Consider the following 25,657-nt stretch of genomic DNA (forward strand, 5'->3'; position numbering starts at 1 on the left):
TATTTTTAATTTGTATTTCTCTGAATACTAATGAGGTTGAGAACTATTTCACATCTTTATTGGCCATTTTGGTATCTTGTGACCTGGTATTGTCAGTCTTTTTACAATATTTCTATCAGGCTGTTTTTTGTTGGTTTTTTTTTAAGTTGTATACCTTTTGGGGGAGCAGATAGGAATTATATATATGAGCCCATTCTCAGGTATATGTTTTGCAAATTTCTTCTATCTGGTTTGCCTTTTCAAAGAAAGATATTTAAAAATACTTTTTAAAATTTGTGCTAAAAATATAATATTTATCATCTTACCTGTTTTTAAGTGTACAGTTTAGTCAAGTGTATTCACACTGTTGTGAAGCAGATCTCCAGAATTTTTTCATCTTGCAAATCTGAAACATTAAACCCATTAAACAACAATTTCTCTTTCCTCCTTCCTCCCCACCTTGTAACTAGCATTCTTTTTTTTTTTTTTTTCCTGCCACATAGCTTGCGGGATCTTACTTCCACAACCAGTGATCCAACCAGTGCTCTTGGCAGTGAAAGCACAGGGTCCTAACCACTGGACCGCCAGGGAATTCCCCTCTACACTCTGTTTCTTTCAACTTGACTACTTAAGAGACCTCATAAAAGTGGAATTATGTAGTCTTTTTGTGACTTCCTCATTTGACATAGCATGTCCTGAAGGTTCATTCATGTAGCATGTGACAGGTTTTCCTACCTTTTTAAGGCTGAATAATATTTCTTTGTATATACCACATTTTGTTTATCCGTTCATCAGTTGATGGACAGTGGTGTTGCTTTCACCTCTTGGCTGTAGTGAATAGGCTGGCTGTGAATTATGGGTCTGCAATATCTTTTTGAGACCATGCTCTCAATTTTTTTGGATATATACCTAGAAGTGGAATTGCTAGATTATATGTTAGTTCCATTTTTAATTTTTTGAGCAACCTCCATACTGTTTTACATTATGGTTGCATCATTATAATTCCAACTGTGCACAAGAGTCCCAGTTTCTCCACATCCTCACTAATGCTTGTTAACGAACACTTTGTTTTGAACAATTTTAGATTCACAGAAAAATTGAGCAGATAGGACAGAGCTCCCATATGTGGTGTGGCACTGCTGCCTGCCTCCCCTCCAGTTTCCCTTTGTTGTTAATATCTTGCAATAGTGTGGTACATTTGCTACAATTAACCAGTTCTCATACATTATTATTATTAATGTTTGTCCATAGATTAAAGTTCATTCTGTGTTGTACTGGCTTATGGGTGTTGACAGTTGCATAATGTCCTGGATCTACCATTATAGTACCACGTAGAACAGTTTCACCGTTCCTAAAAGTTTCCTGTGCTTCACCTGTTCATCTTTCTCCTTACCCCCAAATGCTTGGCAACTACTGCCCTTTTTGCTGTCTCTAGTTTTGCCTTTTGTGGAATGTCATATAGTTGGAATTATACAGTGTGTCGGCTTTTAGACTGGCTTCTTTCACTTAGGAATATGCATTTAAGGTTTCTCCATGTCTTTTCTTGGCTTGATAGCTCATTTCTCTTTAATGATGAATAATATTCCCTGTATGGATGTACCAGAGTGTTTATCCATTTACCCATTGAAGGGTATCTTGGTTGATTCCAAGTTTTGGCAGTTATGAATAAAGCAGCTACAGACATTCATGTTCATATTTTTGTGTAGACACAGGTTTTCAGCTAATTTAGATAGATACCAAGGAGCATTGTGTTTTCAGTTTAAATTTTCAAATTCCAGTTATTCATTGCTAGTATATATAGGAAGGCAGTTAATTTTTGTCTTACCTTTGTATCCTCTAACCTTCCTATAATCGCTTATTGGATCCAGGAGGTTTTGGTAATTCTTTCGAATTTTCTTCGTAGACAGTCATGTCATCTGCAGAGTCTTATTTTTTCCTTCTCAATGTGTGTACTTTAAAATTTTCTTTTTTAAAAACATGGAATACTTCATGAATTTGCATATCCTCCTTGCTCAAGGGCCACGCTAATCTTCTTTTTATGGTTCCAATTAAAATGTTCTTTTCTTGTCTACTGCATTGGCTAGGACTTTGTGTATGACGTTGAATAAGAGTGGTGAAAGGGGATAGCCTTTCCTTGTTCCCTGTCTTAGGAGGCAAAGCATCTAGTTTCTCACCATTAAATAGGATATTGAGCTATAGGTTTTGGGTACATTATCTTATCAACTGCAGAAGTTCCCCTCTATTCTTAGCTTGCTGAGAGTTTTTGTCATGAATCAGTGTTTGATTTTATTGGATGCTTTTTCTGCATCTATTAATATGGTCATATGGTTTTTCTTCTTTAACCTGTTTAACCAGTTAATGATAGATTACATAAATAGATTTTCAGATGTTAAACCAGCCTTACATACCTGAAATAAATCCCACTTGTTACGTAATTCTTTGTATATATTGTTGGATTCAATTTGACAATATTTTGTTGAGGGTTTTTGCATCTGTGTTCATGTTCATGAGAGATAATTGATCAGTAGTTTTCCTTTCTTGTGACATCTGTCTGGTTTTGATAGTAGGGTAATGCTGGCTTTATTGAATGAGTTAGCAAGTGTACCCTCTGCTTCTATTGCTTAGAATAATTATAGAGAATTGGTATCATTACTTCCCTAAATGTTTGGTAGAATTACCATTGAACCCATCTGGGCCTGGTTCCTTCTGATATAGAAAGTTATTAACTATTGGTTTAATTTCTTTAATATCAATAGATACAGTCCTATTCACATGATCTCTTTCGCCTGTGTGATTTTGGTAGATTGTCTTTCAAGAAATTGTTCTATTTCATGTAAATTATCAAGTTTGTGGGCATAGAGTTCATAATATTCCTTTATTGTATGTTCAGTGTCCTTGGGATCAGTAGTGATGATCTTTCTTTCATTTCATTTCTGGTATTAATTTGTTTTTTCTCTCTTTTCTTGGTTAGCTTGGCTAAGAAGTTAATCAATTTTATTGGTCTTTTCAAAGAATCTTATTTCATTGATTATTGGTATACTTTCAGCTTTATTGGTTTCTGCTCTAATTTTATTATTCTGCTTGCTGTAGGTTTATAATGCTATTCTTTCTCTGTTTGCCTAAGTTGGAAGCTAAATTGTTGATTTTAGATCTTTTCTAATATATACATTGACTGGTGTAAATTTCCCCATAAGCACTACTTTTCCTACATTAAATGTGAATTTAAAGCCAATTTGAAAAGCTGTCAGAGTGGAGAGCATGTTTGTATGATTTCTAATTCTTTATATTTGCTGAAAGTGTGTTTTCTGGTCCACAGTGTGGCCTGTCTTGGTGAATGTTCCATGTGACTTTGAGAAGAGTGTGTATTTCTATTTCTCTAAGAAATGTCACTGGGGGGAATTCCCTGGTGGTACAGTGGTTAGGACTCCATGCTTCCACTGCCAGGGGCACAATGTGGCCAAAAAAAAAAGAAAGAAAGAAAGGGGAAAAAATATGTCACTGGGGTTTTGATAGGGATTGCACTGAATCTGTAGATCAGTTGGGTAGTATTCATATTTTAATAATAGTAAGTCTTCCAGTCCATGAACATGGAATGTGTTTACACTTATTTCTGTCTTTAATTTCTTTTCTTTCTTTTTTTTAATATTTATTTATTTATTTTATTTATTTGGCTGCTCCAGGTCTTAGTTGCTGCATACGGACTCTTCCTTGCCGTGTGCAGGATCTTTAGTTATGGCATGTGAGATGTTCAGTTGCAGCATGTGGGATCTTTAGTTGGGGCATGTGGGATCTTTAGTTTGCGGCATGCAGGATCTAGTTCCCTAACCAGGAATCGAACCCAGGCCCCCTGCATTGGGAGCCCAGAGTCTTAACAACTGGACCACGAGGGAAGTCCCTCTGTCTTTAATTTCATTCAGCAATATTTTTTGATTTTCACTGTACCAGTCTTTCACCTCCTTATTTAAATATTATGTTAACTAAGTATTTTGTTCTTTTTGATGCTTTTGTAAATGGAATTGTTTTCATAATTTCCTTTCATGATTGTTCACTGATGGTGTATGGAAATGCTATTGATTTTTGTGTGTTGACTGTGTCCTGGTATTTTGCTGAATTTGTAGTTGTAACAGACTTATGGAATTGTTTGGGTTTACTACATATAACATCATATCATCTGTGAACAGAGATAATTTTACTTCTTCCTTTCTAACTTAGATTCCTTTCATTTTTCTTGCCTCATTGCTCTGCTTATGACTTCTAGTACTATGCTGAACATGAGTGTTAGAAGCAGGCGTCCTTGTTCTGATTTTTGAGAGAAGGCTTTCAGTCTTTAACCATTGAGTACGACGTTTGTTGTTTTTTCTCATAAATGGCTTTTATTATGTCATGAGAGTTTCCTTTTATTCTTAGTTTGTTGAGGTTTTTTAATCAAGAAAAAGATGTTCAGTTTTGTCAAATTCTTTTTCTGCATCAGTTGAAATGGTCATGTGTTTTTTATTCTGTTAATGTAGTATATTATATTAATTGGTTTTCTTATGTTGAGCCATCCTTGCATTGCAGGAATAAATCTCACTTGGTCATGATTTGTAATCTTTGTAATATGCTACTGAATTTGATTTACTAGTATTTTGTTGAGAGTTTTTGCATCAGTGTTTATAAGAGATACTGGTTTTCTTGCAGTACCTTTATCTAGCTTTGGCTCTTGGCACAGTGCTGGACTCATTGAGTTAAGGAATGTCCCTCTTAAATTTTTTGAAATGTTTTAGAAAGATTGGTGTTAATTCTTTAAATGTTTGGTAGAATTCACTAATAAAGCAATCAGTCTAAAGGTTTTGTTTGTTGGGAGATTCTTGATTACTAATTCAGTCTCTTGACTATTTATAGACCTTTTCAGATTTTCTGTTTTTTTCATTATTCAGTCTTGGTGGATTTTGTGTTTCTAGGTTATCCAATTTGTTGGTGTACAATTGTTTGTAGTACTCTTATAATCCTTTTTATTTCTGTAGAATTGGTTGCAACGTCCCCACTTTCATTTCTGAGTTTAGTTATTTGTGTCTTTTTTTCTTAGTCAATCCAGGTAACGGTTTGTCAATTTTGTTGATCTTTTTGAAGAACCAAGTTTTGATTTTGTTGATTTTTTTTCTGTTGTTTTTCTCTGCTTTATTTTATTTCTATGCTTTAATCTTTATTATTTCTTTCCTTCTGCTAGCTTTAGGTTTAGTTTGTTCTTTTTCTGAAATTCCTTAAGTTGTAAAGTTAGGTTGTTGATTTGAGTTCTTTCTTGCCTTTTTTTTTTTTTTTTTTTCCGGTACGTGGGCCTCTCACTGTTGTGGCCTCTCCCGTTGCGGAGCACAGGCTCCAGACGTGCAGGCTCAGCGGCCATGGCTCACGGGCCTAGCTGCTCCATGGCATGTGGGATCTTCCTGGACCGGGGCACGAACCCATGTCCCCTGCATCGGCAGGCGGACTCAACCACTGCACCACCAGGGAAGCCCCCTCTTTCTTGCTTTTTAATGTAAGCCTTTATAGCTATAAATTATTCATTTAGCACTGCTTTTGCTGTGTCCCGTAAGTTTTGGTAAGCTGTGTTTTCATTTTCATTCCTCTCTAAGTATTTTTTAATTTTTCTTATGATTTTTTTGTTTTATTAGTTGTTCAAGAGGGTGTTGTTTAATATCCACAAATTTGTGGCTTTTTCAAGTTTTTTTGTTACTAATTTCTAACTTCATCCATTGTGATCACAGGAGATTTTTTTAAATGATATTTAAGTTTTAAAATTGATTAGAGTTGATTTGTGTCCTAACATGTGGTCTGTTTTTGAGAATATCTCTTGTGTATTTGAGAAGAATGTATTCTGTTGTTGTTGGGTAGAGTGTTCCATATATGTCTGTTAGATCTAGCTGGTTTATTGAGTTGTTCAAGTCCTCTGTTTCCTTATTTTTGGTCTGGTTCTTCTATGTGTTATTGAGAGTGGGATATCGAAGTCTCCAGCTATTATTATTGAACTATTTCTTCCTTTAATTCTGTCAATTTTTGTGTCATATATTTTGATGGTCTCATTAGGTATGTAAATATAACTTTTTTGTTTTTTGCTGTATTAAACCTTTTATTAGTATATAATGTCCTTTGTCTCTTATGACCTTTTTTCATATAAAGTCTATTTTGTCTAATATTAATATAGAAGGCTTGCAAACCTTAATAGTATATACTAGGCTTTGCAGGTCACATTGGGTCTGTGTTGCCTATTCTAATTTTGTTTATTGTTTTTTTTTTAAACCATTTTTCACTCTGTGGCTGTCCAAAAACAGGTAGGTTGCCAATTCCTACTTTATCTTGAACAGAAGCTTTGTAATTATAGTGAATTTATCCATCCTTTTCTTTATTGTTAGTGTCTTTGTAAATATGATTTTTGTGGTTACTTTTTAAAGTGTTTATTTGCAAAGATGATGCTGTTCATGGTGCATTATGACCTGTAAAAGCAATCGAAAAGTCCACTGTCCATGATCCTTTACTAAATGTCAAATCTGTTATTTTATTGGTCCTTATTATCACTATCAGACATAATCTTTACCTTTTTAGTCTGTACAGGTCATAAGATCAGTTCCAGTAGTCATGACTTTTCTGTTGTTATCTGCTTTTTACTCTCCTCTCCAGTATTTTATGTTAGACTCTGTCCTTTTAAGTTTCATTTTAATGAATTCTTACCATTTCCTTGTCTTGTGTCTTTGTGAGTTACCTTCCTTCAGCTCCTGTTCAGAAGTTGCTTTGGGGTTCTTGCTGTTTTACAGGATTTGTGCTTCTTTGTTTAATTTACTGGATTCTCTAGGTATGGATGACTTTTAATACCAAAATGCCAAAGAAAGAAGTGAAAATGAATTCTCACAACAGTATAAGATTCTAATAGGAAGTATTGTAGTCTTTTTTTTTTTTTTAATTCCTTAGAGGACAATATGACTTGCACTTAGTTTGCAGTATCTTTCTCAACCAAAAAATTACCAGTTACTACTACTACTTTTTTAAAATTTATTTATTTGGCTGTGCTGGGTCTTAGTTGTGGCATGTGGTATCTTCATTGTTACGTACAAGATCTGGCTGTGGCATGCAAGATCTTTTTAGTTGTGGCATGTGGGATCTTTTTTTTTTTTTTTTTTTTTTTAGTTGTGGCATGCATGCGGGATCTAGTTCCCTGACCAGGGATGGAACCTGGGCCCCCTGCATTGGGTGCGCAGAGTCTTATCCACTGGACCACCAGGGAAGTCCACTACTTCTTAAGAAGCAAAATAAAATGAGCTTCTTTCATTTTTTTCTGTTGCTAATTGTAAAATACTTATGAGATCTGGAAATTAGAGTCACGTAAGGGTTCTACAGTATGTGATTCATGTTTGTTTTTTTTTAAAGCCAATACAGGAGAAAACCCTCAATCAGAATTTCTTGAAGCTGTGTAATGAAACTGATATATTCTACCTTTGCTCCACAGCTTAAGAGAGTCAGAAGTACTACTTTTCTCTTTAGGATCTAGACTATTATTAGGTTCTGAATCTTTACCATTGCTCCTAGATCTTTATTTTTGTTTTGAAATTTGTATGTAGACTAAGTGTTATATAGTTGTGTATAATTTCTCAGGTCTTACGGAGTTGTGAATGATTTCATTTAATTTTTCCAAACTTAATGTGTTAAATTATTCAGATGAATTCATTTGTTCTGATTCCATGTTCACTGAAATTTTTTAAAAATTAACCATAATTTAGCTTACAAAGTAGCTTACTTTATCTTCATGGGCAAATACACCTATTGGTCATCTCGGCAAGAGCATGAAAGTTAATTTTATTGTAAATATGTTCATAACAGCAAATATCCCCATGTAGATGCCAGCCTCCTTAAACATTACTCTTTAGTGTGGGGTGTATAAAGGAGGCTGACATGCTGGGAAGGGCCAGAAAAAGATGGAGAATTGTCTGTCTGAGAAAATAAGGCAATTAAAAGGAAAAAAAATTCTCTCACTGTAGAAAATGACAACAGAAAGTAATGAGGTCATTGAACATAAAGTGGCTTAACTTAAACTATTTGCAATACTCTGGATAATTGTTTCAAGAGATAAAACAATTTGGAGTGTGGTGGATAGAATGGAAAAGATTATAAATTTTTAAGTATTTCATGAAAGAAATGCTTTTGAGGGAATATTACTGTTTTTTAAACAAGCAATATCTAATTTGAGGAAAAATATTTATCTACTTGTGAATATAATATTTTTTAGTTCTTTGTGACTTGTTTGTTAGGAATTAGGTGCAATTTTTACATACAAAATTTCCTTTCAAAAGTATGTAAAACTTAATATTAGAGACCAAAAGGATTATAAGCAAATAGCTAATTTATAGTTATCTTTATTTTAAAGTGATTGTATTATCTAACAAAGAAAGTTTGATCAACTGCTTCTATGAATTTCAAATCTTGCTGTCATGAGTAAAAGGGCAGAATTTTACATTTATTGTTTTCCTTTTTTCAATTTCCTATGTATAGTTAAGAAAAAAATGAAAATAAATGAACTTTTTGTATTTTTAGGCCCGGATAGCATTTTTGCAAGGAGAAAGAAAAGGTCAAGAAAACTTGAAGAAGGATTTAGTAAGAAGAATAAAGATGTTAGAATATGCATTAAAACAAGAAAGGTATGTGTCCCTCATTTTCTTATATGAATAAAATAAAGTAGAACAATATTACTCTCTTTATGTATTATTATACAGTGTATTTAACGCCTTTTGAAAGATACAAAGGTTTGCCCAAAATACAGGACGATGTTTTGATTTGATTCTTATATAGGAAAAGAAAAAAAGATTAAAATCTTTAAATTGAAATAATATCTTTTATTATAGAGTCCAAGTTTTTTCTTTTTTACAGATTAGGAAAAATTTACCTTTACTTGGGTGTATATTTTAGTTGGGCAATTTATCTTATTTTTTTTCTTTTACATTCAGTATATTTTTTTTCTCCAACTTCTTTTGCAAGTAAAGTTTAAAGAAACAGACATTCATATTATGCTTTATTTGTCATTGGAGAAATATATACCAGTAGTTAGTTACTTACCTATGTAGAAAAGGAAAAAAAAAATTGTTTTTCTTTCAACAATTTATTATTAAATTTTCAGGGCAAAATATCACAAATTAAAATACGGCACAGAACTGAACCAAGGTGATTTGAAAATGCCAACCTTTGAATCAGGTAAACTTGATTCTTCTGTTAATCTCCCCCCGCCCCCCACACACACACCCCATGCAAGAAAAACTGGTTTAAGCTCATTTTTATGTAACAAACATGTTCTCTTTACCCCCATTTTGCTTTGAAAGCATCAGTTAGTTAGATGGTTGCCTATTATAATACTGTCTAGAATTTGGGGAAAAATAATAAATGAATAAAAGTAAGTATCAATAGTGTCATCTACATAATCTCCTACATACTTTCTTGTTTTGAAACCTGTGTAAAACTGGGTGTATTTTTGGTTGTAATTAGAAGTGGAAGGTAATGAGTAACTCTTTGTACCACCTGTAGGCAATTCTTACCCAAGTCTATATAAGCTTAATTTTGTATTATTAAAAAGTTATTTTTTTTTTCTAGAGAAGCTGTGATTAACTCATAAAGAAATTGCAAATTTGAATTTGGAAACTATGGAGGCAGCCAGATAAGGATAAGAGAAGGAAAACATTATCTCCAATTGGCCTTGCTCTTTTACTCAAGTAGTGAGTGTGAGAGTAGTATGTGATGAACAGTTATGCAGGAAGAGAGGGCTGGATATAGGAAAAGGCTATAACAGTTTAGTGTTAATTTAGGGTTCCATATGATTACAATTTGAGTAATCTAAAAGTTTAATAAGGAAAGAATATTTTGATTTATGTTATATAATATTTGGGAATATTACTGCAATTTTCTATTTCTGAGGTATATGTAGAACCCATTTATATACACAGTTTGATGGTGCAGGCAAATTGAATTCTATACTGTTCTTGGCTGCTGGTTACTAAGATAAGGAAAAAAATGTGTCTTTATTTTGATATACAATTTTTCTTCTCCTTGTATTGTTGTTTCCATTCCTAATAAAGTCAAAGTGTACATGGTAGGGAAAATAAAACAAATAGGGATTTTTTTTTTAAGTTAAATGTTACAGTAAATTTTTAAAATTTAGCTAATTGGTTTTGGTTTAACATCAAGTACTTAAAACTTGGCAGAAAACACCCTATATGTACAACCTGCAGTTGATTTATTCTTAGGTCTTCTCCACTTACCAATTTTAGCACCACAACCATATCTTCCTAGTTGTCATATATAAAATTAAGAGACCAAGATAGGAGTGGCATAGGTTTCCTTTGATCTAGCTTTTAAGTGGTTACGAAGACTCAGATGCCAGGGGACAATATTATGGTCTCCTCCTTGGAAAAGCTATAATAAATGATAAAAAGATGGAAGGCCTGTATATTTTGGGCCATGTTTACTGCAGCAGTCCCATTATAGTTAGAGGGAGTACAGTGGTTTCACCATAGAGAAAACCTGATGTCTTCATAGCTTTTCTTTAACTCATTTTTTTTCTAATATGGCTAGAATATTCAGAAAATAATCACTTTTTTTTTTTGGCCGCTCCGCATGGCTTGCAGGATCTTAGTTCCCAGACCAGGTATTGAACCCGGGCTACAGCAGTGAAAGCGCTGAGTCCTAACCACTGGACCACCAGGGAATTCCCCACTTAGTATAACTTGAGGACTGTCCCCCTAACTTGGTCTGTATAAACGTGAGGAACAGCCCCACTGTTCCTGGAACTAGAGTCGGAATTGGCTAACTGGTCTTGGTACAAGTTGGTATAAAGGAAAATCATTAGCACGTAATCTCTCCTGCCCCCAACTGAAATGAGAGAAAAACAAGTCTGTTTTTATCTATATAAACTTAACTATTAAAACTTCCTTAAATTGAAGAATAAAATAACAACCAAGTATTTTATTTACAGGAAACAATAATAATAAAGTAGATTATTTCTACTGATGTAGAAAAACTACTCAGGATGTTTAGTGGAAAACAAACAAAGGAATGGGCAAAAATACACCATGCAAACAATGAGATAAAATTATTTACATCAAAGTATAGAAAGAAATAAACATTAAATGAATCAGTGTTGCCTTTTATATACTTAAAATAAATCAAAATGTAAAAAAGAGAAAACGTACGAAATACTGTTATGAAAGAAGTACAAGGTATGTGTGTTTTTATACCCTTGTCCTAGTAATACCAGTATATATATCCTAAACTTAACTCTATAAAAGGGGGTGTATCCAAATCTGTAAACAGCTCCTATTTCCCTACATTTAAGGGAAAAAATCTACAACAGTAAACATATGGGTAAAAGACTTGAAAAGCCACCAATAAAAGACGATATCCAAATGGCCAATAAACATACGAAACGATGCTCAAATGTATTGGTTTATACAACTTACAACCACAGCACAGTACAATTAGACACCTACCACAATGTGAAAATGAAAAAGAGAAAATGTCATGTGTTGCTGAGGATGTGGATCAACCAGGATTTGCACACCTTCTGGTGTTGGAATTCTAGTTTGATAAAACTGCTCTGAAAATGATTTGTCAGTACAAGTTTCCCCCAGTATCCCAAAGTAGAGCATTCCTGTTCATAAGCCAAAATGACATAAAACAAAGACGCAATTTACCGTTGGACACATCTTGCTAATGATGTGCAAAATAGATCAAGATAAAGCACAGATGATAATAGACACAGTTCAAAAATATGGGCTTGTTACGGAGCTTGGTGGTGCCTCTCTCGCTGCTTGGGGGTGCGTGCTGCCGCTGTTAACAGTTCACTGCAAAACAAATGCTGAAGGCTGTTTTTTCTTTTCGCCTTTTTTCATAAAGAGTGAAAATTCTCTCTGAATTTTTTCAGTTAGGCTAGCGAAAACAGGTACTAAATGTAGGTCTTTCATAAAAGCGAGGTGGCCTAAAGAGAGCTTTCGAAAAGCGTGGGATAACTGTATTGCTAAAGGGAACATAGCATGCCCCGTGGCCCAGTAATTCCACTCCTTAAAATGTTCATCACAAGGCTTGTATAAGAATGTTCATAGTATCATTACTTTTAATAGCAAAAAACTGGAAGCAATTCACATGTTCTTCACCAATAGAATAGACAAATATATTGTGATATTTTAGTGTAAGGAAATGCTGTTTAGCAAAAAAAAAAGTGAATAAACTATAACTAGACTAAGCTATAACCAAAAGTGAATAAACTATAACTAAATTTTATGTGGATCACATAAAATTGAAAATTGATAGAAATGATTTCATATATATCAAATTCAAAAATTAACCTAGTGTTTAGAAATCAGGGTAGTGTTAATATCCTTTTAGGAATATCTAGTTAGACTTGGGAAAGGGCACGATGAAAGTTTTTGGGGGTGCTGATGACATTTTATTTCTTCATCTAGGTACTGGTTACATAGGTGTGTTAAAAAATTCATTGAGCTGTACGCTTAGGATGTACTTCAAGAATATTTTTACCAACATTATTTATAATAGTGAAAAATGGAAACATTTCAACATTAGGGAACTGGTTAAATTAAATAGGTATATACTTTCTGTAGATTATATAATTATTTTATATGATGTTAATCTATATTTATTGCCATAGAATGTTCAAGATACATTAAGTATTGAAAGCAGCTTGTAGTGTAGTACACACACTTTGACCTTTTTTTTTTTTTTAATTTAAGGAGGGGAGAAGCTGATGTTATTTTCAGATGGAAAATATGGAATGATAAAATCTCAAGTACTAACACTGTTGGTGATAGGATTTGGGGCAATTTGTGTTTCTTTTTTTTAAATGTATTTTTTTGGCCAGTTAATTATGTGTTATATGTGATTTAAAAATAGGCAAAATGGTATAAATAGAAAAAGTTATAAATAAAAAATGGGGGCTATTAGAATGAGATAATTATTTCTGGAAATTATAGATGTTTCTACGTGCACAGGGGAAGAATGAGAAGATATTAATAACGGATTGTTAAGGTTAGAGAAGTAATACCTGCAGAGAATATTTGAATTGCTACCAATAACTGTTTGTTCATGTGACTCTGAGGAGTCTAGGAGCCTAATGACTGTAAGCCATGGTAAGAGTTCTCAACATTCAATGTGAGGGCTTGTCTTCTATGGCCCTATATTCTTTGCTTTATCATAATTTTTATAATGGGAAATTGCAGGAAAATATTTGTGTATCATTAGTGCCAATGAATAGTTTTAAATATCACTGTGGATATACTTGTTGAGAGCTTAACTCATCTGAAGTTATACTGTTTATTAAACTCTTTTTTAATGCATACACTTTGTTACCGGAGAATAAAATATGACTTTTTACATATAGTAAAAACTGTTTTCTGGTCTAACTTTTAGTTCTAAAAATGAAATTGACTGTATAGAGTCTTGTATGTAGCCTTAGAGTCTACTGATACAGACTCTAAGTTATTCACTAGTTTTATAAATATATATCTAATTTCTAAACAATGTTGATTTTGAAAAGTTTATATAAATAGTAAATATCACTTTTTAATTTCAAAAGCATTCAACAGCAGAATTCTGGTATTAAAAAATTGATTTTAATAAAATTTCATTTCAAAGCCTGGGCTTTTGATTTTTAAATCACTTGTAATAAAACAAGGAGGGTGGTGCCTAAGTGTTTGGACTGTCAGGATAAACACACTTTAAATGAGTGATCCACAGTAAACACTCAATAAAAGTTAATTTTCTTCTATCCTTTATAAAATATTTTGGTATATTCTTGTGGGACTTTATCCCTAAGAGAACTTTGGCAGTATTATCAGGAGTTGAAGTAACGTGTATGAAACTTGTCTTGTTTTTGTTGTTGTTGTTGTTGTTGTTACTGTTAATTTTAGAAGAAACCAAAGACACAGAGGCTCCCACAGCACCTCAGAATAGCCAGTTAACGTGGAAGCAGGGCAGACAGCTGTTAAGACAGTGAGTAATGGTTCATTTTCACCTTTCTTTAAGGATCTAGGTATGAAAGTGCTTCTATTCACTCACTTTGCAAGTGAAAATTATTTAATGATAATGGGACAATGTGTATAGTTTTCATATTGCTTCTTTTTTGTTTTGTTAGATGCTTGGATCTTTTTAAAGTTTTGTTTCCTCTGAATGTTTCTCTAAACATTTCTCAGAATGATGTTTTTTTCTTATTTATGGAGTAGGATGTCATAAAGACTAGATGTCTTGAAGACCAGAACAAAAATAGGGAGTTCATACTTACAGACATTCTCATTTCCATCACTGGAAAATTTACATATTTCGTTTTAAGTGAGATTGTGACTGGCTTAGAGAAGCAATTTAACTGGTTATCAGAAACTTTTCAGAAGTGGCTTGCTAAATCCTGCTTCTACTTGAATCTTTAAGGAAGCTTTTTTTTTTCGAGGAACCTTTTTGATGTTTGAATTCTTTGCCGTATTAGAAGTACTTACGTGGCAAATATTATTGTCTTATCTATTTGTTCTTTTCCGTTGTATTTTGAAAACTTTGGTACTCGCGTATTACTGAAATCTTAGGTAATTCAACTTTCTCAACTCTAGGCATCTTTACCATCGCTTCAGTAACCCAGTGAAGTATGGTCACACCCTTGATCTTGTTATAACCTAGAACTGCCCTACCTCTGGAATATTCCTTGATCATATTCCACTTTTCTTACTCCAGTTCCCAGGTTATTTGTCCTCTGACCTTACTTTGATCTTTAGATCCTTGACTGTTTCATTTCCCTTACCTCCTTTACCTATTGTTGGTTTAATTTTTTTTTTTTTTGGCGGTGGGGTTTTTTTGTTGTTTCTTTTTGTTGTTTCCCTAGCTTCCACTTAGACCCCATGATCCTTTACCCTTTTGCTGGTACCCTTAACTTTCCTGCTGCCCACTCCTTACCCCCACCACCAGTCATTTTACTATACCTACCTACAGTATCCCAGCCCTAATGAGTCTTACTGTCTATTGCTTCTGTTTCTAATTAATTCTTAGAGAAAAATCACAGAATTGTGTGAATGCCATTACACATTCACGGTTTCCTGTCCAAACATTGCATAGAGCCTTTTTCCATATCCCTGGTCATCTCCTGCTCCCATTGCCCTCAGTGGATATTCTGAACTTTTACCACATCTCAGCCCATTCTCCCTTACTCTCATTAGAGCACCTCAAGCTCTACTTCACTGAAATCATGAAGGCTATCAGGTGAGAACTGTCTTCACTTTTTGCTTTCCTTTCTGAAAATGTATTTAAACCTCATATTCATCATCTCGGTTTCTAATGTTCCATTCAAAGAAGTGTTTATCAATCTGGACAGTTAGTGACTAAAACTCACACAAACTTCAAAAACAGATTACTGTCTGGAAGGATGCTGGGATAGCTAGCAGAGTTGAGGGAAGTGCTGATTAACTGAGTGTTAGAAACTTAAGAGCTAGTGTATCACTGAAGATTTCTCAGGGACTGGAAACACCCAGGATATGTTCTTACTCTCTGGTGTTCTACTCCTCTGTGTATCAGTTTTATTTTCTACTGAAAACCACTTTTCTCCAGGTGGCAGGGGATCCCTTATTTTAGTCAGAATAATTTCTGAGGATTGGATTTGTCTTAACTTGATCAAATAACTGCCCACGAGTCAGTTATTTTTACCTGGGTTGTTTAAGATCTTGACAGTTCTTTTAGACCACATGGCTAGAGTGTGGTGGGAGTTTTTTCCCTCAAAAGAGGATCACGTTTTTTTAGAAGAGTATGACGGCTATAGAGAAATCAGTTGCACAGTATTTCTCTCATAAATGCCTAATCCCATTGCCTGGCTTTATATTGTGTCTCTTCTCATTTTTCTGTAACAGTAGTTTATCTCCATAGTCTTCCTTATTCATTTCTCAACTGTCTAGTTTGTTTTCCATTTTGATATTCCCCTGAAGCTTCTATCACAAACATGTTTATGAGAACCTTTTTGTTCATATTGATCTTTTGGAAATATTTGACATTAACTCTTCATTTCTTTTTGAAACTCTGTTTTTCTTACTTTCATGAAACTACTCTCTGCTTTTTTTACCCTCATTTCTCAAGTTCTTTCTTTTAATTTTCCTTTGAGTTTCTTATTCTTCCAGCCCTTTAGATGTTTGTGTCCCCAGGTTTTGTTTTTACTTATGCTTTTTCTCTGGGTAACTTCATTTAAATCCATGGCTTCAAATATCTCCAAACACTAATGACTCCCAAATCTGTACACCCAGTCCAGTCCCTTCTGAGCTTTTGACCTTCTTACCATTGTGCCTAATAAATGTTACCACTTTCATAGATACTACTTGATTATTTGATAGGTACCCTCTAAACCATATTCTGACCCTTTATTCTTTATTTTATTCAGTAGAACCACCATGCAACCATCCCAGCTAGAAACCTGAAAATTTTCCAAAATTCTTATATCTTCTTTTATTCTACTGCCATATTTACTTGTGTACCAAGTCACTAAGATATTTTATTTTTCTCACATTTCTCCTCTTCTCAAGTTTTAATTCTTGCTGTGTTAGTGTCCTAACCAGTCTCCCTGTCTTTAGCTTTCACTTAAAAATCCTCTATTATTTTGTCAGCGACATATAAAAAGAAACAAAAAAGGCTTCTTTTTAACATCTTCCCTTAGCCTGTCAAATACTTTAGGAAGAAATTTTAAAATTTGTCACACAAAGCCGTTCATGACCCATTATCTATACTTATGTCATGATTCAGTCCCTTTCTTCTTTTTGAGTCTCATCCTAGATCCTCGGTTAGGTACCCTGGTTTAGATAACAAGGAAAGTTTGAAAACCGCGGGACTGTAGGACTGCTATAAGACCTTAGATCCTAGAAGGAGAACTAATCTATCCATCAACCTCTGGCTAAGAGCCAGGGTTTAAACGTAGCATGTCATTGTTCTGAGGTTTATTTCTGTTCATCCTTTACCACTTTCTGGAATTTTTTTTTTTTTAAGTAATATATATCATCAACTCCTAAAAGTTTTTTAACGCTCTAGGTCTTTTTAGGCTTCAGGATAATTGGCCCTTAATTAGTGTTAGCCATCTATATGCTTTTTAAATTAAACTATGGTTTGTAATCGGCCTTTTTTTTTTTTGGAGAACTGGAACTAGTCTAGAGAGAAGAAAGTTATTGAGACAAAGGAAGAGTAAATTTTATAGGATTATGGATTTTTCTAAAATCTTTGATGTGATTTTGATTTGACAAGATTGCATGTATTAGCAATATGTGGGATTTAATACTTTTAATTTTCTCTTATAGATATCTTCAGGAAGTAGGTTACACAGATACAATATTAGATGTACGGTCTCAGCGGGTAAGATCATTACTTGGACTATCTAATTCAGAACCAAATGGATCAGTAGAGACAAAGAATTTAGAACAGATCCTGAATGGAGGTGAATCTCCTAAGCAAAAAGGACAAGAAATCAAAAGGTATGACCTATACTTATAGGTAAACATTGTTTATATAGCAGGTATTGTGAATTTCTTTAGCTTCTTGTTATTGCTATTAACAGTTATTGAAGCATGTAGAGTTCAGATTTAAAGATTCCTTCCCGCCCTGCAAATGGTACCATGGACAAAGAAACTTTTTATTTAGGTGCTTTTTAAATTTATTTATCTTGGGGCTTCCCTGGTGGCACGGTGGTTAAGAATCCACCTCCCACTGCAGGGGACCTGGGTTCGAGCCCTGGTCTGGGAAGACCCCACATGCCGCAGAGCAACTAAGCCCGTGTGCCACAACTACTGAGCCCCTGTGCCACAACTACTGAAGCCCACATGCCTAGATCCCATGCTCCGCAACAAGAGAAGGCACCGCAATGAGAAGCCCACGCACCATAACGAAGAGTAGCTCCCGCTCGCCACAACTAGAGAAAGCCCGCATGCAGCAACAAAGACCCAATGCAGCCAAAAATAAAATAAATTTATTAAAATTATATAATAAATTTATTTATCTTGGGACTTCCCTGGTGGTCCAGTGGTTAAGACTTCATGCTCCCAATGCAAGGGGCCTGGGTTCTATCCCTGGTCAAGGAAGTAGATCCCACATGCCACAACGAAGATCTCGCACGCGGCAACAAAGATCCCGCGTGCCGCAACTAAGACCCGGTGTAGCCAAATAAATAAATAAATTTTTTTTAAAGATTTATTTATCTTAAGTTTTGATGCGAAGAGAATGACTGTAGTTCTGAAATAGGTTTAAAATTAGAGAGTGATTTCATGTAGTTCAGAGTTATTTTAATGTCTTGATTTTTAAATTTTTGTTAGAGTATTTTCGATAAATTATACTACTATATAATTAGAATAGTAATGGTTGTTTAGACACTAGTGTTAAAGAAACAAGGCTTTGCATTGTGTTTGGACTCAGAAAGCTACCAGGTATACTTTAAAATTTTAATGTCTTTATTGATAGAGTTCACATACCATAAAGTGCACCCACTTGAAGTATATGAGTTTAATAGTTTTTAAGATAGTCACAGAGGTGTTCAGCCGTCACCACAATCTAAGTTTTGAAAATTTTCATTACTCCATAAAGAAACCTCGTACTCATTAGCTACCACTCCCCATTCTTTCCCATATTCCTCCCACTCACCAACCCTAGGCAACCATTAATATACTTTCTGTATCTATAGATGTGCCTATTCTGGATATTTTATGTAAATGGTTATTTTGTGAGTAGCTTCTTTTACTTAGTGTAATATTTTTAAGATTCATCCATGTTATAGCATATGTCAGTAATTCATTTCTTCTTACTGCCAAATAATATTCTTTTCTATGGATATACCACATTTTGTTTATCTATTCCTTATCCAATTGATGGGCATGTTGATTGGTTCCACATTTTGGAATAATGAATAATGCTACTTTGAACATTGGTCCGCAGGTGTGGACATATGTTTTCAAGTCTCTTGGGTTTATACCTAGGAGTGGAATTGCTGTGTCATACAGTAACTCTGTGTTTACCTTTTTGAGGAATTTCCAAACTCATTTCCAAAGTGGCTGGACTATTTTACATTACCATCAGAAATGTATGAGAATTCTAATTTCTCTACATCCTCATTAACACTTGTTTTCTGTCTACCAAATACACTTTTGATTATAGTACAGATTTGATAAATGCAAGTTGTCAAGCAGATGGAACTTTCTTTTCATTTTTTACCATTAGATATTACATTGAATTACATAGATTGGAACGACAAAGAAAAAAGAGTGGAAAAAACCAAAATGAATTCATTAGTTTGGTTAGAGCTTAAGAAGTTAATAATATGTACAGTTTATAAACTAGCATTGTTTCATACCTTAGATACATTTTATCTAAGATACATCATGCAGTTATTTAAAGACTTTCAAGTTAACATAAGCCTTTAGTTTACGGGTTTTATTTCTGAGAAATAAGGTCTCTTTAATAAAAACAATTTGACATCTAACAGAGCCCTTGTTTTCTTTACTCTGGATTTCAGGAATCATAGAGCTTTCATAGCTTTAGAGAAAAAGCAAGGATATTACTATGTTATTTTAAACTAAACTTGTCAGCTAACCAGGCTAAGTAGTTCTTAGGATTTATAACTACTTTAGAGGAACACAGTTTACTATATCACACCTGAATCTGAATTAAAAATCCACAACAGACTGTATCTTCTCCTTGTAAAGCTTCTTCCCTTTGCAAGATTTAGAGTTCAATAGTTTTTTTTTTCTGTTGTGGTAAAAAACACATAACATGAGATCTATCTTAATAAATTTTAAGTGTACGGTGCAGTGTTGTTAACTGTAAGCACAATATTGTAGAGCACTTCTCTAGAACATTTTCATCTTTCATGACTGAAATGCCATACCCATTGAATAGCAACTCCCTATTTCCTCCTTCCCCCAGCCCCTGGCAAACACCCTTTGACTTTCTGTTTCTACGAGTGACTACTTTAAATACTTTATATATATTTATATAATATATGAATACTTTATGTAAGTGGAATTAATACAGTATTTGTCCTTGTGTGACTGGCTTATTTCACTTAACATAATGTCCCAAGGTTCATCAGTGTCATAGCATATGACAAGATTTCCTTCTTTTTTATGGCTGAATAATTATTGAATGTATTCACCACATTTTCTTTATCCATTTATCCGTCCACAGACATTTAGGTAATAATTGTTTTTAATCAATGTGATTTCCTTCTTAATGAATATAGCTGTATATTGCGAGTCTGTACTAATGTAGGTGTGTATGGTTCAGCTATGATCAGGGCCTTTGAAAATTCCTAAGAAATACGAAAATGACCTAACATGTTGATAGAGGTGTCAACAAAAAGATGTTTATCGTATTCTCATTTATAACAATAAAAAATTTGAAGCAGTCTACATGTTCAACAGTAGAAGAATGGTAAATTGTAGATCATATTATTAGAGACAGTATGCTTAATGGTTTAGAATGGGAACTCTGAAGACAGACTGGGTTTGAATCTGGACTTTGCTGCTTACTAGCTGTGACTTTGGGCAGGGTACTTTACCTTCCTGTGCCTCAGTTTCCTCATTTATAAAATGGTAATGATAGGGTTGATGTGAAGAAGAAATGAATTAATGTAAGGCATTTGGAACAATGCTTGGTGCATAATAATAGCTATGATGAAATATTGCTTATCCAGTTGAAATGTGACCCAATCAAGAGTAATATTTACTAGATTCTACTGAGTAAATGTCATTGTTGTCTTTCTTGGTTTATTCTTTGGTTTATTGTAGGGGGATGTTGTGGGTGTGTAGTGTATCATATCACACAGCCTCCACCTTATAAGGATTCATTGGGGGAGAGAGTTCTCATAGGTCTTGTAACTGAAAAGCTGTGCTGCTTCTTAGTGATTGGTCTGATTTACCTTTGAACCTCCAGTAGTTGCTCTCTTTCTTTTTACTCTGTTTGGAATCTTGCCATATTTGTGGGTCTCCCTTATCTCTAGAAAACACTGACTCTTTTTTACCCTTTTACTTACGAACCTTACTCTTGACTTCATTCTGTTTTCCCTTCATCTGGATATATAATTTAAAAAATTCTGTTGATTGCTTTTCATTGAATGAGAAAGGATAGTAAATAGTTGGCAAAGAAAAAAATTATTATAAAATTCCATAGATGTAGATGTCCACTTAAGCATGTGGATTAAAGGCAGATTTACTTGTGTGCCTTCTGGAACCTCTGTTAAAATATCAGTTAAAGACATTTTAAGACACACTGATTGACACATAAGGACAAAAAATTGAATATATAGAAAGAATGAGAGGATATACTGATTAGATAGGGAGAACTTAATAATTTTGGAAGCTGGAAAGAAGAAAAGGAACAAGCCAATTCAAGTCCCAAAATGCCAGTAAAGTTCCAAAAGCTAAGGAGTTAGAGGTATCAGGTACATTTGGAGTCACGTTTAGAGGGGATTATTAATAGAGAATTAGTTTCAAGTTTATGTAAGAGGCAGTTAGAATCTTAAACCCCCTCTTTAATCCTGTATAGCCGCTTGAACACCCCTCCCCTATCCCAAAGAATGGTGGTATATTTTCTGGTGAATTCCAGTGATTTCTGATTTCTTAAGAAAACAAGCAACTGTAGGGTGGGCTACTGTACTGAAAACAGGAGGATTATCTGAAAATCTCTAGCTGAGCAGTGAGATTCCCTGTTTCCTTCTACTTGGCTTCAGGTATGTTGGCAGCTGGTCTTAAATCCCTTTCAGGCAGGAATATGATCACATTAATAGAGAAGACCTTATGATCCGACAGTTGGGATCTGCCAGTGAAATGGCTGGGACTCTGCCCTGTTGTTATACAGAAGTGTGAAGCTAGCTACTTTGACAAGCCTCACCCATGTACACAATATATCCAATTAGTTTTTCTGTGCCTCACTGTTAAATATTAACAGTTAAGGAAAGACTTTAATATGAAAATTGGAGACCAAAGGAACCAAACATAAAAAAGGAACTCAGAGAAAAGAGGGAGCAGAAGACTTTCAAAACTATAATTACTCTTCTGAGAGGACTGAGAGAAGATAATACATCTATAAAACAGTAATATGTTATTGTATAAGGTTCAGTAAGAGATCAGAAAAGAGCTAATAGAAATTTAAAAGTGCGATTTAAATAATTTTCATGTAAGACTTGGGAGATAAAAGACTCTCCCAGAAAAGAGAAAAGGGGAAAAAAAGTAAGACTGAAAAGAGAGGAAAATCTAAAGATCAGTCCAAGAGGGACAACATCTGAATAGGAGTTTCAAAAAGAGAGAACAGGTAAACTGGTGTTGAAAAAATTTTTTAAAGAGTAATTAAAAAAAATTCTGGAATATATTTATAGAATGTGTTTCCAAGGATGTTTGTTTCCACATTGAAAGGATTTCTCCCAGTTACACTATAAAGTGAATTTAAAAAAATCCATACAAAGGCCATCATCGTGAATGCTAAAAAGAAAACATCTCAAGAGAAACAGCATGGTAGCTTGCAAGTAGGGCAAAGTCTCAGACCCTTCACAGTCCATGGTTGCTTTAATTTCCGTTTTGCTAAAGACTAATGACGTTGAGCATCTGTGTATGCCATCCACATATCTTTTGATACAGGATCTGTTTGAATAATTTCCCCATTTTTTCATTGTTTTATTTGTTAGTGTTGAGATTTAAGTGTTCTTTATATAGTCGTTCATTAAATGTGTGACTTGCAAATATTTTGTCCCAATCTGTAGACTTTTCTTTAAATTCTCTATAGTGTCTTTCAAAGAGCAAAAGTTTTTAATTTTGGGCAGTCTGATTCATCTGTTCTTTCTTTTATTGATTGTGCTGTTTGACTTTTAAACCTTGTACGTGTATTGTTGTGATCAAATACAGTTTTTAAAACCTGAAACGTGAGTTCTCACTTTAGAGACAGGAACTTCTATCCAAGGAACAATAATACTTTATTAAAGTTCAAAACAAAACTCTCATGTCTTAAATTTTTTATTTTTCTGTCATTGAAGTGCCAATTTTGTCAAATATTTTCTTTGCCTTTCATTTAATCCCCAGATATTGAGACGTATTACTAATGTTGAACTGAAAAGTATGTGTTTTGTTATTGTGGTAGTTTTTTGTTTGTTCTTACTAATTTGCACTTGAAAAACACATCTCTTTCTACATTCAGTGTTGATACAGGTCCTTGAACCATGTGCTGGATTAGGCAGAGTATAATAGACCTATTAAAACCCTATGTCTGGGATGAAGTGAGAGTGGCATGGACATATATATATATACACTACCAAATGTAAAATAGATAGCTAGTGGGAAGCAGCTGCATAGCACAGGGAGATCAGCTCGGTGCTTTGTGACCACCTAGAGGGGTGGGATAGGGAGGGTGGGAGGGAGATGCAAGAGGGAGGAGATATGGGGATATATGTATATGTATAGCTGATTCACTTTGTTATAAAGCAGAAACTAACACACCATTGTAAAGCAATTATACTCCAATAAAGATGTTAAAAAATAGTCTGAATTGTATTATATCCTTAATTTGGACTAAGAACCAATCAGGGAGGGAAAAAACCCTAACTTTTAGACTATTATTCTTTTTGTTACCATGTACTGTTCGTATTAGTAAGGATATTTGAGGTCATCTAGTTTAACCCCCCCAGTTTACAGGTAAAGAAGTTGAGGCCAAAAGGTTTAAGTGACTTGGCCAAATTCAGGCAGCTAAGTCAGTGGAAGAGTTGAGACTTTCATTGTGAGAGTCTGCATTCAGCTGAAGCTTTCACCGTTCTGTTGCAGCCTCTGTTTTTAGACATTTAAACAACTATTTGAAAACCTTTTTTGTACATAGAGGAGGAATTCAGATTATAGTTTTAAAATGACTTCGTAAGTAGATAAAAATAGATTATCACTGTTACCTATTATATGAGTGGTTCTGAAACACTTCAAAGGTTTTTTTTTTAAGTAGTTTTTCTTTTTCCCCCTTAAGTATTTATTTATTTATTTATTTGGCTGCGCCGGGTCTTAGTTGTGGCATGTGGAATCTTTTACTTGTGGCACGCAAGCTGTTAGTTGTGGCATGCGGGATCTAATAGTTTCCTGGCCAGGGATCGAACCCGGGCCCCCTGCATTGGGACCACCGAGCCTTAACCGCTGGACCACCAGGTTAAGTCCTGAAAGTATTTCTTTAGTATATTAATAATCCTGTTTTCTAGGTAAGGAAATCTGTAAAATGGATTGGAATGTTCTATATCTGATTTACCATAACTTTAAATCTGAGCATCCCGATAAAGTTGAGTTTTAGCTGTAAACATTTGCACCAAGCTGTAAGAGGTTGTAGAGCTATAAGAAATGCTGAGTTTAAGTTGCTTGCTCATGATGGCTTTATTTTGAGAAATAATAGCACATTTGAGTGCCTAATACTATAGGGTTTTTATTTTGATGCAGCAATTACTTAAAGTATTTTCATTGTAGAAACTTAACAACTGCTTTTATTGATAGATACTTTAACTGTAGAACATAAATGATCTTTCAAACATTTTTGTGTAGAATATTTAGATAATACATTATAAGTAAATTTTCATTTGAATCTCTCTACTACCTTCAAGTACTATTTTAAAATAGGAGACAGAAAGAAATATTAGAATTAATCATTGGAATATTTTGGTTCATCATTTTTCCTCTCTTACAGGCCTTCTGGTGATGTTCTTGAGACATTCAATTTCTTAGAAAATGCTGATGACAGCGACGAAGAAGAGGAAAATGACATGATTGAAGGCATCCCAGAAGGAAAAGACAAACATCGGATAAATAAACACAAAGTAAGAATTCAATTTTCTATTCTTATTAGCTAAAATATATGTAGTCATGTATTTGGAATAGAAAATTTCAAGATGTCTTTCGTTACATTGGGAGTGATTGATCATTTATTATGTCACTTGGAAGTTTTATATAGTCAGTTCTTATTGAATTACCTACACATAGTACAAATTATTTGCTGTATTATAAATGGCAAGAAAGGGTCTGTTTTTATAGGACTAGTCCAGTGATTTGAAACTTTTTTTAAAAAGTTACATCCTTTCCACTCCTGTCACAATTAAGAATCACTGCTGAAGTCTCTCTCTTCCTGTACAGTAAACAAGTGGTAAATTGTAACTGAAGTGGGGTGGTACTCCCACCCTGGGTGAGGGAGTAAACTAAGAATTGTAAATGTACGTGTCAACACTCATTGTTTGTTAAGGATTAATAAAAATTTGCTTTTGCTCATAACCTAAGAAACAGGTTTATGTATTTTAGTGTTGATGCGGGTTAGCTATAAGAGCAAAAGTAGATTAAATGATCTATGTGTGAATTGTCATAATAGTGTACAGTATTTCAAGTATGTTTTTTAAAAAAAAAAGTGGATGGGTTCTGTTGTGGTTCTTTGGGATTTTACAGTAATATGGGAAAAATGCCAGTGTTTCGCAGAAGCTTCTAGTCTATAAAAGCAGTTTTCAACCTTTCTGCCAAATTTCATGTGTGTAACACACTCATATGTGGAGCATAGGTGAATAGAGATTTTGATCCTTCCCTATTTTTTTGTTCTGGGAAGCAGTACTATAAATACCACAGCTGTTGACCTGCATTAATGTCCTTATTAACTATGCCATATCCTTATATGT

General features: G+C 34.1%; 1 protein-coding gene across 1 annotated transcript in view; it reads left to right on the forward strand.

Annotated features, from left to right (window-relative positions):
- STRN3 (striatin 3) overlaps positions 1 to 25,657 on the forward strand; it is a 113,055-nt gene that overhangs the window by 50,904 nt on the left and 36,494 nt on the right. The window contains 5 exon segments of the mRNA XM_082648470.1: positions 8,536 to 8,639; positions 9,116 to 9,189; positions 13,908 to 13,989; positions 17,304 to 17,477; positions 24,688 to 24,817. Of these exon segments, the coding sequence (XP_082504596.1) occupies positions 8,536 to 8,639; positions 9,116 to 9,189; positions 13,908 to 13,989; positions 17,304 to 17,477; positions 24,688 to 24,817 (564 nt within the window).

The sequence above is a fragment of the Grampus griseus genome (genome assembly GCF_964374135.1).
Source record: "Grampus griseus genome assembly, chromosome: 2".
Taxonomy (NCBI): Eukaryota; Metazoa; Chordata; class Mammalia; order Artiodactyla; family Delphinidae; genus Grampus; species Grampus griseus.